Raw genomic sequence first — 18,895 nt, forward strand, 5'->3', positions numbered from 1 at the left:
AATAGCAGTCTGTAACATATCTAAAATCCCAATCTCCTGAAGCCGCTAAAATAAACCCAACCTAGGAACAAAATCAAAAGCCTTACGGAAGTCCACAAAACAATAATAGACCTTCTGAGAGTGATGTCTAGCCTCCTCAATGATAGCCCGTAGTGTAAAAACATGATCCATAGTTTGGTAGTTTGCTTGAAAGCCAGCCTAACCTCTCGCCCTACATCCCCGTCTATCAAGCTCACTGGATAACATGGTGTTCAGAGCAGTGGCATAAAGTTTGGCAAAAGTATGACCAATCATAATAGTTCTGTAATTTCCTAGATCAGAAATAGGCCTAGACTTGTGAATAGAGTAAACAACATGTCTAAACCAAGAATCAAGAAACCTAGTGCAAACCACTCTATTAAAGAGTGTAGGAAGGTAAGATCTAAGAACTGAAGCACCAAGTTTGAAAAGTTCTGCCTAAAAATCCTCTTCATCAGCTGCTCTGCTGCATCTCAAAGATCTGATGGCCTCCATAATGCTAGAATAGGTGAACAAATGGCAGTGGGCAGGTGGAGTGGAGTAGAGAGGAGGCTGCCCAAGAATGTCATAAAGCGTTGTGATATGGGAGGTCAAAGAACGATAGTCAAGAGTGGAGGATGGGGGGGAGCAATGAGGAAAAATGGTACGCTAGAAGATCTGGGGATTCTGGATAAGCGTGGAGCAAAGGGTTCTGCACTGAAAAGAGGCAAAGGAACATTTCTTATGACGAAGAAAATGCAGATAAGAAACGCACAGATGGGTAAAGGCAGGAGACTAAGCCTCAAAGGCAACACGAATAGAGCGATGGAAAGCTTTGCAGTCAACATCAAACCATTTATTCATAGGACAGGTATTTTGATAGTTAGCTGTGAGAGAGAGGGGAACGATGAGGAATAGAAAGGAGAGCAGAATCCCATATGGCAGAGGCAAGTGAATCAAACATGTTTGAGGCAACCAACGAGTCATCAAAACTAGCGGGTGACAAAAGACGCCTAAGGTGATAAGTAAAGAGCTCACCATCACTCTCATGGTAATGGAAGCGAGTAGGAAGGAAGATAGTACTAGTCAGGCATAGCAAGGGCGGGGAAGGATGGGGTGAAACGCAAATAGAAATGCTAAGAGAGCATGATCGGCTAGCAAAAGACGCGAAATGGTGAAACTGTGAATGGAAGAAATGAAAGAAGGAGAGGAAATGACATAGTCAACAACACTCGCACCACCACAATGCGGCCAGCAGGTAAAGAGGTATGATCCAGGAAGGAAGGATAAACCATTTAGGATCAACAACCTAGAAGACTCACAAAGCTGGAGGAGGTGGCGACCATAAACAGAGAACGGCCCAAGAACATCCTTCGAAGTGCGTTGCAGGCCCATAGTAGTCAGATCTAACTCAGAAATGCAATTCGAATCAAAGCCATGATCATGTAAAGGGATCTGACAATCCTTAGTACGAGTATTGAAATCACCAAGAATAACAATATCTCCTAAAGCCTCAAACTGCAAAATACTCTCTTGAAGGTCAAAATAGGGGTCGCCATCCTCCGGGTCATGAATAGCATAGGGAGAAGAGGTCAGAGAAAAATAACAAACAATAATAAAAATATCTCTCTATCTATATTTTCGCCGACCAATCCGAACCCACATAAATCTGGCAAAGGCATCAGAGTGAACAACCGACGTAACCCTGAAAATATCATTTTGAACCAAACAAGCAACACCCGCGGGCCCCACCAGACGTCTGAACCTCATCCCTACACACTAACAACCATTGATAACCATGATAACCTGGAAGAGGACACATAGGGCTCTCATGAGTCTCAATAACGACCAAAATATCTGAAGACCCCACCACATCCTGAAAAAGACCAAGTAATGACCATAAAGAGCCATTACTATTCCAGCAGTTGACAAGAAGAGAAGATCTCTTCTTGTCAAACTGCTGTCGGAACCGTCACGTCGATTTGGAGGTTGTCCTCTCTAACCAACTAGCATGAGGAGAATCACGGACCACTACCTTAAGATTCTGAATAACAGCCCATTTTCCAGCATGTCTAGCCTTTGCCACAATTCCCCGAGCCTGTTTAAGTTCTGTAACTTGTGCCTTAGTAAGATCTTCATCCAAATAAATTTTAGAGGTGAGAGAGAACAACTTTCTCTTCGCTCTAAGGGCATGAAGCCTATCCAAAAAAGAGAAGAATCTGATAAAAAGGATGTCCCCCGTACCAAACCACCATCTATCCAAGGCTCAGAAAGAAAGGCATACCCAGCAGCAGTAGGGTCAGAAGTGGGTGAAAGACCCCGAACGCACAAGTTGAGCTCACGTGCCTGCCGCACTCTCTCATCATCAATCTTACCTTGAACAATCTTGTCTATGCTCAATCTTGAAGTAGTAGTATCAGTATTGATGCAAAGTGAAGCCCATAATTTCACCTTTTGTTTCGTTTCCGCAACCATTTCGATATGCTAATCCTTGATTTTATCCAGTCCAACAAGTTGTTCTATAACTGCCTCAATATTGGATTTCAGCATTGTTGTTTCAAAGATGAGGGTATTTGTGAAATGTTTGATATTCAATTCAGTTAAATGTTTGAGATTTGTGAGTTCTGCCGTCAGGTTCCCAATCTGATCTCTCAATATGATGTTGTCGGCTTCTAACTTGACCACTCTATCACAAAGCTTAAGAGAGAGCGAAGATGCATCAACAGCAATGTCCTTTAGGGTTGCATTGTCACTCTCTATTTTCTTCATGCGATCAAGTAGCTGTTGGACTGTGATTGGATTGGGTTGGGAGTTCAAAGTGGACAAACCAAGGTCTGCCATCTTGTGTTTAAATCTACCCAAAATCAATATAGATAAAGGTTCGACATTCTATCAAACACTTCCCGTGCAATCACGATAAGATCCAGTAGCAGAGCAAAATCCCTCACGAGTTGCAGATCGATCTGGAATGTGTGTGAAGCACCAAGATACCTTCGAGGGTTTGCATCTACTATGTTGTGGGTTTACTGCTGGAAAGGAATAGCAGCTAGATGCCCTAGCGATCACCCAAAAGGAGGCTCTCTAAACGCAAATGCAGATTAGAGACTTTGCGGTGTTGCAGATCGCAAGAGCCAAAACCCCATGAAAGTCAGCAGGAGCAAGTGGCAGAAGAGAAAATCCACGGGAGCAAGAGGCAGCCAAGGCACAGATGGAATCCGACCCACCAACAAGAGCACACGGTCGAAGGCTCGAGAACACAACTCAGAAGTTTGGCACAGGAGTAGGATCATGACTTGGCGAGGTCAAGGAAGATCACGGCTCGGCTCAGAAGTTCGGTGCAGGATCACGGCAGAGAGGCTTCAAACATTATAGCCTTAACAAGCACACTTTATTGCAGCTATAGTGAAGATTTGTAGGTGTCATCCCCACCCCAATTGCATGTACCATCTATAACTCTAGGGACCCTGGCCCTTCGACGACCATTGCGGGTGATGGCAAGCATCCTAGACACAAATTGGAGTTTACATGAGCTTGAATGTGATGGGTTAGGCTTCTAGTGTTAAAACTAGGCTCTGATACCATAATGTCATGCCCAAAATCTAAGGCAAAACAATTTTCTTTTTTAAGGAATAAATCTAGGTTAACTAGACATTAACATTAGCATAGTGCAACTAGGTCACATCCAAGTTAAGTATTCAAGGTGAGCATACTCATGGTCCCCAAGGAATTCACGAGGTTAGTTAAGAGAGAGGTACTCGATTCTTACATCTTAAAAAGGGAATTTAAGATTTCATTTAGAGCTTTCCAATTGTTCTATTCAATTAAATATGTAGGAGTGTACTACACTAGTGAATATGTTAATCTATTAGTCAAATTGTCTTAACATTTTACATATCTAATTCCATTCTCTAATGCCAATGTATGATTTGGAAGTAATTGCCTTAATAATAATCTTCATTTATCCCAAGCTAAATCAGAATAGAAGCATTCTCTCTCTTAGGTTACTGATTACTAAGCGACTTAACACATACATTAACTACCTATTTTTTATTAAAATGTTCTTCCACCAATAGGTCTTATTACATAGATATGCATATGCTAACCATGATCCATATCATGTTATTACAAGCAACATTGTAAATCATATATGTACTTGATTCTTTTTGTTTGCTATATTTATTAAAATACTCACTTATAGATTAATATCTACCTCACATCTTCCATATTCTTTTTTATGAAAACTTACTAAAACTTACTCTCTAATGGCTTATACGAAAACTTGCACTTAATATTCATAGTTTTTATATAGCTATCATATTTTAATATATAGATATTGGGTTAAACTAAAATGATCACCCAGCCGACTCAATTAACTACCAATTATTTTTATCATTTTAAATAATTTCTATTCATCTCAAACTTTTGTATACTTATTATAATTTTTTTAATTTTAAAACTTTTTATGTTTAAATTAGTTATAATGCACCTAAAACAATATGTTAGTAAAATAATTTCCTTTAATTAACTCGCTTTTTTATATTAAGAGGTTAGTTATATATTATTTTTTACTCACATATATTAACATTTTTGAAAAATTATTTATTTTAATAATTATATTATATATTATTTAGTAATTCTTTAATTTTTTTTTAAAAAAATTCTTAATTTTCTCTCATAAATAACATATTAGTTTTTAACACCTTTTTTTACTCTAATACACCAAATAAACTACTTTATTTCAAGACACCATAATAAAAAATAATGCCTAACAATATGCATTTTGTACACATTGAACTTTTTTTTTTAAAAATTAGTTGAGTTATAAGTTTAATAACAAACATATAGACTATAACTATTACATTGTCAAGTAACATTATTATTATAGTGTATGTAATGTAGACTATAAATTAATAAATAATATTTTTATTAAAATTAAAGTTAAAAACATAGAAATATCGCTAAAAATAATTTATAATTAATGATTAACATATATTTAGCATTTTATTTACATAACTTTTAGATTATGTTGCAAACAATAAATCAATTATTTTACAAGTATAAAGATAATTTACAACATCAACTTTTTACAATTACTTTAAAAATTAGTTTAAAAACTAATCTATGACAAATCACTTGAAATATTCCTTTTATGAACTCCACAACATTTCTCATTTAAAACTGACCGGACGAACTGTAATTGGTCCTATTACTGCATAGCTGCAGAGTACGGTGAAATGCATGCCGAACATACATGGGGCGTATCCAGCCATGTCTAACGAACTGGCTGGGTTTACTCCTTGATGAAGAATAGAATCTCTACCCATAAGAATAATCTGCTTGGAAGACAAAATCATGTAAGAGCAAAGCTCTGGCTAGAGAGAGAAACTGGGAATGGTGTTACAGAATTCAATCTTGAAAATAAACTAAAAAGGGATCAAGTAAAAGGATGCAATTTATAATAAGAATATTCTGCTAACAAGATTAATTCACGCACAAGGATAGCTCCTTGGCTAGAGAGAAACACGGAATGGTGTTCACAGATTTCAAAATTAGACATTAATTAGCCAAAAAAAAAATCAATCAATGATTAAACTTTAAAGTAAAAGTATGCAAATTCAAAATAATTATATGAATTGTAGATTTTATCTTGAAAATAAATGCAGTGTCAGCCGCTTCAGTGAAAAATAACTGTGCAAACAATACTAAAAGACACTAGGGTTTGAAGAATTATTACAACTATTTAATCTACGAATGTAATTCTGTTCAGCAGAGCCACGGTTTTACACCCACATCCATGACTAAAAAACAGAAAAAAAAAAAAAAATCCACGAGTCATTCACGGATTGTAACATCATCGTATTCATTCACTTACTTCTGGTAACATATTAAAAACCCCTAATGATCCAATGCCCAAACTTTCACTTACGTAGATAATAAATGTACTAGTTCTGTCAAAAAAATGATGATATTTTGAGATGATACAATTAGTCCATTGTCCAAATAAAGTCTATTTGAATTTTGACCGTAACTCTTATGATTTAAATGTCAGTCCATAGTTGCAATATGGATAAATGATAATACCGTGGATAAATGAAAAACAAACTCAATCCTCCCAATACTTCCAAACAACCATAGTTCCAATCAATTTTCTTTGAGATCAACCTAGTTATCAAGGTTTGCAGCTCAGTATAAGGTCGCAACCTATTATAGAGATTAAGTTAGCGTAGGATTACTAGGTTGTTAGACATCGACGTAGTATAATGATAATAACATTGACTTTATTTTGAGTGAAAAAAACTTTTCAGACTATTTTTTTGTTTCCAACTGTCAATGTTTAAAAATCAAAATCAATCTTCAACTTTTACTCACCATTGGGGATTCAATTCAATCCATGGTTGAAATTTAGCATCCTGAGTTCTATCACATACCTTTGTCATAAAATAACATAAATTTACTGGTTAAAACAACTATAATCAACAAGAAATCTGGATACAACCAATTAAATAATAGAATCAGAAGCAAGCTAGCATCCCTAAGTAAATTATATAAAAGATCCATGTGGGAAATCTCTTTCCAACAACCGCAGGCATAACCAAAACTTTTCAAAAGCTGGAGGGGTTATACTCGATAATAAACATGCAAATCACATATTCTCCTACTGTCGACTCACAATGAATATTTACTCACGTCCATCACAAACCTAATGAACAACAGATAACAGAAGAATGTCTGCAAGATTTCTGTCTTAACAAAAAAACCTTGATCTGACAAATATCAAATAAAAATGACTGAATCCCAGCAACAAATGAACTGACATAACAAAATTTTTGCAACACCTTTAACAAGGTAGAAATACATAATCCCTTGGCTAGTAAAGGGTAATAAAAACTTACGCACCCAGATTAACAATATTATAGCAGCAAAAAGCAAATTATATTCTAAGAAAGAATCTTCCGAGAAATGCTAGCATCAAAAAATGCCACTCATAATGCCAGAATCCACACAATAAATGACAACTCACATATAAGTGATACAAAATTTCGAAGGATTGCATCCCATCCCATACATAATAACAGTGCATTAGACTAAACGATTCAAAGAACCCATAAAAATCCAAGAAATTCCTGTTGTCTTTAACCCTGGGAATTTCTTTGAAAATTTCAATATTCAGATATCTCTAAAAAGTCAAGTCTCTGTGGGTAAATATATATTTTTTTACCACCCAAAACTTAATCAAATACTCAGGAACCCTGAGATTCATATAATCCTAAGCTAACTACTTAAATTACTCACTTGTTCTGAAGTAAAATAAAGAATCGTCTGACAATAAAATGATAGTTTGAATATTTTCTCAGACACTTCTTTGAAAATCCTTGCACAAAACCTTACAGAAGATCTGCAACATTGGAAGGAAGCTCTTCAACAGTGACATTATAGAACCTTTGAATGTCTACTAACATTCTCTCATCATCCCTAGTAACAAAGTTGATTGCCACACCTTTCCTTCCAAATCTTCCACTGCGACCAATTCTATGGAGGTAGTTCTCTGGCTGAGTGGGAAGATCATAGTTGATAACCAATGATACTTGTTGCACATCAATGCCGCGGGCCAAAAGATCAGTCGTGATCAGAACACGTGAAGATCCTGAACGGAACTCCCTCATAATAATATCCCTGGTATTCTGATCCATGTCACCATGAGTAGCAGAGACTGTGTGATCACGAGCTCTCATCTTATCAGTCAACCAATCAACCTTTCTTCTGGTATTCACAAAGATAACACTTTGAGTAATCGCCAGGGTCTCATAGAGATCACAAAGCGTATCAAGCTTGTAGTCCTCCTTGTCAACATTCACATAAAACTGTTTAATACCCTCTAGGGTCAACTCATCCCTTTTCACCAGGATCCTCACAGGTTTGTTCATAAACTTCCTAGTGATCTCTAGAGCCTCTGGAGGCATTGTGGCAGAGAAAACACCTACTTGAATCTTTGAAGGAAGCAGCTGAAAGATATCATAAATCTGGAAGAAAGAAGCAATAGAATCATTATACATATCAAAGAAACACAAATCCACAATCAACAAAACAAAAGACCCAGATTTAAAACAAATCCAATTGGTTTTAGCCAATACAATTATTTGGCATAAACTTGCCTTGGCCTACCGACTAGAGCATTAATAATCAGATTATCTATAATACATATTAAGTGTCTGCAAGTTAAGAGATTAGCCTATCATAATCTACCTTATCAGAAGGCTACAGTACATAATACTTTGTATTGAAGCAAATAATCTTTATCAGTGGACAGAAGTCTGTACTGAAAGTCTTTTTATGCTGCCAAACAAACTACTGATGCTCTTCATCAATTCAAATCAGACTCCATAGAAATAGCATATAGCATTCTACATAAAAAAATTAATGCATTTCAATTTGAATTGGTAGTCTTTGTATTCAGTGGTGCATATGTTCTATTTGCAATTTTTTTATCCATCATAACAGCATATCATTGAACCAATAAACCAAAAAGAAGTGTAATATTCATAAACCAAAATCTGGGCTGAATGTTATTGTTTTCTTGTGAAACTTGGCAATTTCATCTCAACATGGTAACATGTCCAGAGGTGAAAATGTTTTTTTTACTACCAAGAAGAATACAACAAATGCCCATGGAAATTACCCATGAATTACCCATGAATTGAAATCAGAGACCATGGAAATTAGAGCATTCTATGATAACTGTATTTTTCCAATCTAATGGTGCTGTTGTTCTGTGACAGATTTATGTTCCAATGCAATACATACATTAACAAGATATTATTGATACAAAAGGGAAACAAATTAGGCAATTGCAAGATTAGGCCAAAAAAAATCTTTGGCCCAATGAATGAGGCATAGGAAACTCAATAGGTCTTGCTGGTGAAAATAAACAGAAGTAGAAAAGATTCAGAATCAGTAGTTCTAATAATCTGGCTATACCAAAAAGCTTTATGCAGACAAAATAAAAGTACATAATAAGGTTTTAGGATTCAAACAATCTAAATATGTGAGGTGTCTAAGGTAAAAACAATTTTGATACTTCCTAACTTATAATGATACTTAAGAAAACATGCAGAGCATGATGGAGTTCGTCTGAATCAAACACATTAAAAAAGTAACATCTATCTAAAATATTGACAAAAACCTATAACTGAAAATAACATATTACCTGGTAGCCAGACGAACTACACAGACATAAGCCCCGAATATGAGAAGTGTAGCTTTGGCTCAAATTGAAATTAGCATATAAGTGCCATAATATGAAGAATGCAGCCAAAACATAAAAATTTCAAAAATGATCACCTCCCAAAAATATATTTTGAGGCAAGCCATTACTCATATTAAGACTGCAACCGTTGGATCTCAATCATTCTCCTAAATAGAACCATTAGAGGTTCATTTACATTTCATAAAATCAAAACATTAAGCGCAGCTGCCCTAGCATCAGTAAAGAAGAGCATGTGGGAGGTCCTGGAGTAGATCCCAGCATGCACAAAGTATGTCCTGGGTTAAATCCATGGATAGTCTGATTTAAAGTTTAAACTAAAAGTCACTTGACTGTCAGACCCAAAAATCAGGAAATCAGAAACAAGATCACTGACCACATGAATTTATAATCACCGACAAACTACAAAAGGGAAACTCGTCACCAAGTACCAACATAACAATAATACCTGCATATTCTACACCCACGGGTGGATGCACACACGGGGGGTGGGGAGAGAATGAGAGAGAGAACTAACCTGGTCTTTAAAACCTCTGGAAAGCATTTCATCAGCCTCATCCAGCACAAACATCTTGATGTATTCAGCACGAAGAGAGTGCCTTCGCAGCATGTCAAACACACGACCTGGTGTCCCAACAACAACATGAACACCACTCATGAGAATTCGCTGATCCTCCCTAACACTTGTTCCACCCACGCAGGCATGAACTTTGACCTGCAAATAATCACCAAGGGCTCGCATAACCTTTTCTATCTGCTGAGCAAGCTCCCGTGTGGGTGCCAAAACCAAGGCCTGGCATTCCACCAAACCGTAGTCAAGTTGCTGCAAAATCCCAGAACAAAATGTCGCTGTTTTGCCAGTTCCGGATTGGGCCTGCTGGATCACATCCAGTCCCTTACAAAAGGGCACTATCCCCCTCTGCTGAATTGCAGATGGCTTTTCAAACCCTAACCAGAAGAACATAGAAGCCTAATCAACGAGCAAATTCATTTAAGTCATTTCCATACTAGAAAAGCAAATCCCTCGGGTTAAAAAATCAAAATCCTCTAAACATATTATTTAGATAAGCTTCCACAATCTGTCCTCTCTCGATTGAATATACAATAAATCTATCTATCTATCCTATGCACCAACTCATTTTCTCGGTATAAACAAGCGCAGATCCATACCAACGAAATTGGAATGCATTTATGATTACATGTACAATATGCAACTGAGATTATAATATTCAGTTGAATATGTTACAAAGGTTTAGAAGTTTCTTCGTGCACGTAATTTTTAACAAAACAAATATAATTAGTGTAGCAGTTATAATTACCGTAGGCGTAAATGCCTCGGAGCAGGTTTTCATGCAATCCCATGGAATCAAAAGTGTCATGCACCTCATCGTAACTGGCGAACATTTCTTCACCCTCAGTTTGCAGTCTGTAAACATTATTACAGAACCAACCAAAAGATAGCAATTATTGTCATCATACTTCGATCTACTAAATACTGAAAATACAAGAAAAATACAAACGATGCATAGAATTAAATCAATCGAAGGCCATACATTTCGTTCATCTTGGCATCATACTGACGGCCATCAAACTGGGTTCCTTCAACTGCCATCCCTGCCATGATTGTATGCCCTGCATATACCAAACAAATGAATTTAGAAAAAAAGTTAACCATCAAGCACAGTCGAACGAAAGGCCTGTGCAACCCCCAAAACCCTAAAAGCCGAAAATACTCAAAATGATTAAACAAAACCCAAAAATCTGATCGGCAGCCACAAAAAATACTCCTACGACCATTACTTAATGAAATCGGGCACGGCAAATGAAAAATGCTAAGAGATCGAAGCCTTAATCCTACAAATATCCAAAAAGAAAAAAACTTACAACGTTGATCTGAGAGAAAAGAGTTTCCAACCTGAAATACGGTAGAACAAATGAGATGAAACTTTGGAAGACAGGATAACAGCAGTTATTGTAACCTTGCACAGCGATGATGGCGTAAGAGGAATGACTTAGGGTTTTCCTTCGCTTCTTCTAGCCTTATGCTGCAGCAGGTAATCCGGTTTCAGTGACCTACTACAGTCAGTTGACACCTTGCCCTAATTTTTTAAGAATTAAGAATCGCTCTAAACGTGGTGCTAATTTAAAGAATAAAATATTTATTTTATTTTAACAAAGTTGCTTTTTGTATCGAGAATTTTAATTACCTAATTTGTCAAATAAACTAGGAGTTTTGTTATTATTAATTTTTTTTAGACAAGGGGATGTTAGAGTTTTGCTTCTACTTGGTTGGGTAGACCTAATTTGTCAAAAAAAAAAAAAAAAAAATTAGGAGTTTTGTTATTATTAATTTTTTTTAAAAGGGGATTAGCTCTTTTTCATTTTATTTTTTCTCAATGTTAGAGTTATGCTTTTATTTGGTTGGGGTATATAAAGGCATCATGTTCCTTATACTTTTTGTCCGATTGGTTGTTGGATGTTGTTGTAGTGATTAAGGAATGAGAGTAAAATGGAAGGTGTCGTATTGTAGATCTTTGGTGAAGTTAATTAGAATGGTGGTAATGTGTTAGTTTTTTTTTTTTTGCAAGATTTTTCCACAATTTGAGTAATGCAGTGAGAATGTTGAAATTTTTTAACTTCTTTCAACTTTCATGTTAGAAAGAGCGATAGTTCAAAATGTATGTTTGGCCATTGTTAATTGTAAGAGAGAGATAACTTGGAATGGTTTATTTGATTTTTGTTTGTATATGGTAATTCTAAATTATACAATCTTTGTATTTGATAGTGTGTTGAGTTAGGGAGTGATTATTAAGTTTCAAGAATGAGGAAGAAGAGAAGGTTGTATTATTTTATTGAGTGGTGTGAATTTGTTACAAGAGTTAATGTGATTTATTTTGTTTATTTATATTTATGGAACCTCAAACTTTTTGAAAATAATGAATAGGGTTTTTTTTTTTCAATTTTATAGGTTTATAGTATAACAACGGACATGGGCATCATGAGCACCACTTGGTCATGTATTTGGTTGTTGGATGTGGTTGTAGTGTTCAAAGGAGTAAGCATAAAATGATGCTAGAATAAAGGGTGTAGTGTTGTAGATCTTTGGCAAAGTTGATTGGAATGTTGGTAATGTGCATGTAGTTTTTCTATTAATTATAACGTGTTATGTCTGATACATCAAGATCTAGTTTAAGAGTTCATTGAGTGCCAAAATAAACATAGACTAAAAGTTCACTAGAGATTAATATAAATACAGTTTTTAATTTGTGGCTCATTCAGATCCACCTTACCAATACTTCGAACTATTTCAAAAATGAATACTATATCAAACTTATTCTAGTTAGTTTCCTTGAACCATGTTGTCCAAGGCAATGGACCGTCAACCCATCTAAGTCTAGGGCCTCGATCTTAGATCTCATTACAGGGGTTGTTGAAGAAGGCTTCCCATGGAAGTGCAGGGGGTCGAGGTATCGCACCAACTAAGATGCGTGGGTTTCTTCCAGCTCTAATTTCCATATTTTATTGGGTCACTACCAAAACATTCATTGGTCCTTTGTCAGGTTCACTATTGGCCATTGCTTTATCGATCCCTTGTCTATTTGTGTTGCAATTGATTGTTCCTGGATTGAATTCCTAAACAAACCTTGGGGTTATGTTAAATTCTATGATTTTTTTTCCTTTCTGATGATTTGGTCCAGCAGTTCCTTCAAGGTATAATTAAAGTCATAATCTTTCAACTCTTTGGTCTTTAACTTATACAATATATTCTCCTTCCTGAGAGCATTTGTGCACTCTTTGATAGCCTTGAGAAATTGGTGCTCCTCTATTTGGAAACTCAATGAGACCTACACAAAAATATGATGATGAATGAGTCTTTGTAGAGATAGTGAGAATCCTATGTCTACTTTTGAATAGGTCCCCATTCTTAATCAACCAGATATACCAAAGCAATTAAGAGGGGAAAATAGACCATAAATAGTTGAGATACTTGGGAATTCCAAGAATAAAATCAAAGACATTGTGGAAAAGGGAAATATCCACATCAAATAAAATACCAAACACATCTCACACCCCCTTGGCAAAAGTACACTCCGAGAAAATATGAGGCACGAATTCAAGTTGTTGGCAAACTAGGAAAAGTAATGTGCATATAGTTATTTTGTTTGCATGATATTTTTCTACCAGTTTGAGTAAAGTATTGAGAATATTGAGATTTTTAACTTTTTTTGACTTTTATGTTAGACACAATATTAGTTTTGTTTTTATAGTTCGAAAACGTATGTTTGGATGTTGTTGTTTGTAAGAGAAGAATGAATTGGTATGGTTTTTTTTATCTTAGAATTATTCCCGGTAATTGTATATTATGCAATCTTTGTATTTGATAGTGTATTGAGTTAGAGGGTTGATTGCTAAGCATCGAGAGTGATGAAGAAGAGGAGGTTTTATTATTTTATCAAGTGGTGTAAATTTGTTGGAAGGGGTAATGTGGTATATTTAATTTATTTATATATATGAAATATCAATTTTTTTGAAAACAACAACTATAATTTTTACGTTAGGATATTGTTTTTCCTTTTTTTTCTTTTTTTTATAGGTTTATAGTACAACAAGGGATGTGAGCTCCATGCTTCTTGTCACTTGGTTGTGTAGTTGGTTGTCTAATGTGGTTGTAGTGTTCAAATGAGTGAGCATAAGGCGAGGGTAGAATGGAGGGTGCAATGTTGTAGAGCTTTGGTAAAGTTGATTGGAATGTTTGTAGTGTGCATATAGTTGATTTGTTTGTGATTTTTTTTTCACGAATTTGAGTTAAGTGTTGAGAATACTGAGTTTTTAAACTTCTACTTTTTATGTTAGACAATGTGTTAATTATATTTTATAGTTAGGAAATGTATGCTTGGTTGTTGTTAATTAACACATTTAGAAGGATAATATGGTATGGCTTATTTGAGTTTTGTATTGTCCATGACAACCCTAAACTATGCAATCTTTGTATTTGATAGTGTGTTGAGTTTCAAGGCTTCTTTATAAGTTTTAGAAAGATGTAGAAGAGGAGGTTGTATTATTTTATTGAGTTGTGTAACTTTGTTGGAAGGGGTTCAATGTGATTTTTTCATTTATTTATCTTGGTATTTAAGGAACACTGGGAGGGAGGTGAATCAATTTTTTGTAATATTTAACCTTATTAAATTTATTCTTCAACCACAATGTAAATCCAATAAAAAAAATTAAATACTTGAAACATAACACAAACGTCCACATGAATTTTCGTGCAGGAACCATGTTAGGCAAAAAACCACAGTGGGGATGGAACCCACAAATGAATAATCTATAGAAGTATTAGCCTTGTCAAAGGTTTAAACATAAAAGGTGGAATGCACATGCATTCAAGCTTACATCCTAAAGTTCACTACTTAATTATAATAAGGAGTACAACATTGAGGAAGGTTAAAGTGCCTTCTCATAGTTTGCTTTCAATTCATATTGTCAAACTCTTTTAGGCCAGTCTTCATGTGTGTGTTGGTTGTTTTAGTGATACATGAGGATATGGTTGTATTTATGTATTCATAAATATGTGGCGATGTATTTAATATTCATTGATGGATTTAAGACATTGTACTTATGGTTAATCTAATTAGTAATATAATTAACACATACATGATTCCACATTATGAAACCCTTGGAAAATGTAATATGTGTTTTGTATTGCATTTGTATGTATGTAATGTGTTTTTATTGTAATATTTTTGCATTGTTAACATTGTTGTTATATAAACTTTTTTTTAAATGATCAGTAACATAGTAACATATTTAGGTTAATTTCTCTTGGGTTCCCAAGCGGGCCATTACAAAGTCTTACTACCTTTAAAAACATATGGACTATGATCCATAGTGGACAATAATACACAATTGATGAATTGGCTTGCAAAATCTAAATATGCCAAAAATAGTTCTCTTTAGGCATAATAAATTGAATCAAAAACTTGAGCACTTATCTCTACTTTCATTTGAATCAAACCTTTAATTTCATGTCCTTCACATACAAAGAATTAACATCATTAATTAAAAAAACTAAATAGCTCGATCTTATATACCAATAATTAAAAAAATGGTATTGTCACTGGGTTAGCTTGAACATTTATCAAGGATATGAAATGTGTAATAAGTTAGACAAATCCATGTGTAAAACATAACACAAACCTTAATTAACCATGTACTAGCATTCTTTGTTTCAAATTAGTTTCCTCAAATTAGGAAACAAGCGTCCAATCAATCTGATAGGATTTCATAATGATATACCGACCTTTCTCTTTGTTCTTCATAATTTACTAGAAAGCTTATATACATAATCTCACAACTCAATCAAAACATAAGTTCAAGTGATACGAAGATGAATAAGATATATTATACTTGTATCATGCTCCTCCTACATTTACACCTCAAAACTTGAAATTGGATGTCTACATTGAACTGTTACCTAAAACTTTTACATAGTCTTGTCTATGTCGTATTTAGCCAATTTTTTCATCAATTCATGAGTATCATCTATATATATATATATATATATATATATATATATATATATATATATATATATATATATATATATATATATATATATATATATATATATTTGGATACATATAGTTGTCATCAATTACATTTTCTAAGTCATTAAGAGCAGTGTCTCTTGCCAACAATTTATATATAATATCATAATTTTTGAAAAGAATGAGTAGATTTTAAATATATTGAAATTGTTAATTAGTAGATTGGCATTTCCTTGTGTATGCGGTTAATTTTTGGAAATGATGGTGAGCATATGTGATCTCATATGTTTGGAAAATGAGATAAAGTCCTTGCATACATGTCAATTGTAATAGTCATAAAGGTATGTGTGCTTGTTTTGAAGATTGTTTGTCTAGATATTGAATTTAGTTTATAATTTTATTTTGTTCTATTAGCATTTTTTCAATTTCATTATTTGGTTTAAGATGTAACTTAATTTAATGTCACAATTTTTAAATTTTTGTTTTGTGCAATTCAATTATTACAAAGTCATGAATTCAAAGACAATCTTAGTCTTGAATTATGTTAGACACTTAGAGTGTGTATATAATTGATGGAGAAAGATTGAGGAGAATTTAAAACACAATGTTAATGTTCTTGTGAAATAATGTCTTTTGTTTAATTATTTATGTAAGATTACATTAACTACGAAGTCCAACAATAATGGACTTTAGAAATTTGATGTAGTTAACAACTCATACTTGAATTATCAAGAATTAAAGAAAGGGACATATCATGTAGTATAAATAATACATGGTGTACAATTATTATCAAATATCAATTACTTGCATTTTAGAGCTACTTTCCCCAAATACAATTTATATTTGTAAATATTGATTTTGGTGTAGTAAATAATTTCATAATAAGTCATTTGATTTTTGGCTATCACATTTTTTAGAAAAAATAAAACACATAGCTTATATTTTGTTTATGATGTTTTTTGATAGGGAGAGACTTTATCACTTGCCCTAACTCACTTCTAGGACTATTCAAGGCTCACTCTTTGGCCTTCCTAGTGTTCTCATTAGACCCCACTCAAGAATATGTTTCTAACACATCACTCCTTCTTCCAAAGGTTCCCACTATCAATCTACTTCCCGCTCTGCACTCACTCCAAATCACCACTTCAATACACCACATCTACATTAGCTTCACCAAAGACCTCAACCTTGGTTTGGTAGGTTTTAGAGCTCTTGTCTAGGTTCATTTGAAAAATATTGGTACCTTCTAGATCATAGTTTGCCATGTTTTATTATTGATGTCCTCAAAACCCTTGTTTAGGGCTAGTAGCCCTTGTGCCCCAATTACACCTCCTATGAAACCTTTTCTCAATTAACTTGAAAATTTCCTTAACAAGGTCCCAAACCAATCTACATTCTCGATACCATTTTTTAGAGTACTTGAATATTTTCTTGATCTTGGACCCTCAAAGTATCTGTACAGTGCCTTCCTAGAAAGGTGCCTATTTATAAGGGTTTCAAGTTTACCCTTGTTGTCTGATCTTTCATAGCTCAAGAGGTGATCAAATGACCTCCAAATTTCCTCAAATCCTGGTCATAATTCCTTCTCTCAATGCACTACACATTCCAATTCTTTATTGGCACAAACCAATTAGATTCCTCCTTCGTTTGAACTTTGCAAGCATAAAGTCTCCTAGTTGGAGGCACCAGGTCTTGCTTAGGGCTCAATGGTAAAAATAGAAAACCATGAAAAAATGACTCCAAAACACATATTTACAATGTATGTACAATTCTCTAAAATATTTCCAATGACCATGGAGGTTCAACTAGTATAAATCATTCTAGAGCCATTTATATGCTACCCACTCCAATAAGGACAATGATTATGCAAAACACAAAGATTTAATCTACACTACCCAAATTACAAGCTAGGATTCTCCAATTGTTCTTAGAGTTATCCCTTTAGATACACTTCCAAAATATGTAACCAAGTTACTCAGATCAATCCATTAAACTTTAGATGTCTGATTTACAAGACAACAATAACTGGAAATGTAATAACATTTTGATTTATTCAAACTCCAAACCCTCAATATAGTCTAAAATTATCTTATAAGCTAAGGTGCACATGTCTCAACTATTTAAATTGATCCATAACTAAGTCTTGGATCATTTCTCAAATGTTGTCATTTATTGTCATGACAACTTTTGGAACTTTTGTATTTTGAGCATTCTATCACTCCCTATTGCCTACAATGGACCCACTAAGGTCTCAATAGCATATCTAAATACATTTTACACATTTTCACTCATTTTGGAGTCAAGGTTAATGTTTGACCTAGTTTTACCCAACTAGGCAACTTTTGCCAATACATGACAACTTTTGCCCAATCCTAGGCAACTTCTTGCCAACACCTAGAATGACTCCTTAAGAACTCAAACACATTGTAGGGACTTTATTTTAGTCCTTTATTATTCAATGGTTATTCTAAACCACTTACAATCCAAAAATGATGAGGGTTTGGCCAAACCCTAGGTGTTCCCACACCTTTCTCCCCCTATAACACAAAAGTTAGGCTACCTCATGAGGAATGAGGTCCAGGCTTATACCAAATTTCTTCTAATCATTTTATACTACCCAAGTAGCTTCTAGCTTAGGTTGTAATCTCCACTTCATAAGATGTTGCATGTAAATTTGGTGTCTAGTTTTCTTCCTCACTCTTGAATCAAGGACCTTCTCAACTTGAGGTTTTGCTTTGTTTAGGTGCTCTAAGATCCTTCACATCTTTATCTACCTCTGTACTAGACTCCTTTTTTGTTACATTAAATACTTTTTAATTGGAATAATTCTTGAACATCGAATATGGGGGAGATAAACAACTCCTTGGGAAGGTCTATCTTGTAGGCATTTGAGCCATACCTTTCTTTAAGACTTTACAAGGTCCAATCCTTCTCATTTGTAACTTACTTGGTACGCCCTTTTGGAACCTAACCTTATTAAGATGTGTCATCACCCAATCACCTACTTCAAATTGAAGATCTATTCTCCTCATATATACCTTGGACTTAAGCTTCCGGTTAGCCTCCATTAGAGTCTTCCTCACTTGTT

The 18,895-nt window shown here is 34.5% G+C and overlaps 1 protein-coding gene across 2 annotated transcripts; it reads right to left on the minus strand.

Annotated features, from left to right (window-relative positions):
- Positions 1–6,994: 6,994 nt before the first annotated feature.
- LOC149576680 (eukaryotic initiation factor 4A-10) lies at positions 6,995–11,273 on the minus strand. Of its 2 annotated transcripts, none has more exons than XM_089819081.1 (5): positions 11,175–11,273; positions 10,813–10,891; positions 10,579–10,685; positions 9,777–10,207; positions 6,995–8,018 (listed from the first exon to the last, which is right to left on the minus strand). In XM_089819081.1, the coding sequence occupies exons 2-5, from the start codon at positions 10,878–10,880 to the stop codon at positions 7,383–7,385; spliced, it is 1,242 nt and encodes a 413-aa protein (XP_089675207.1). In that variant the 5' UTR covers positions 10,881–10,891; positions 11,175–11,273; the 3' UTR covers positions 6,995–7,382. The 2 variants fall into 2 exon arrangements, with proteins under 2 accessions (XP_089675207.1, XP_089675216.1); XM_089819090.1 differs by having other exon boundaries at positions 11,144–11,273.
- Between the last annotated feature and the right edge of the window lie 7,622 nt (positions 11,274–18,895).

This window comes from Cupressus sempervirens, chromosome 1 (genome assembly GCF_028749045.1).
Source record: "Cupressus sempervirens isolate cs-2001-9-10 chromosome 1, ASM2874904v1, whole genome shotgun sequence".
Taxonomy (NCBI): Eukaryota; Viridiplantae; Streptophyta; class Pinopsida; order Cupressales; family Cupressaceae; genus Cupressus; species Cupressus sempervirens.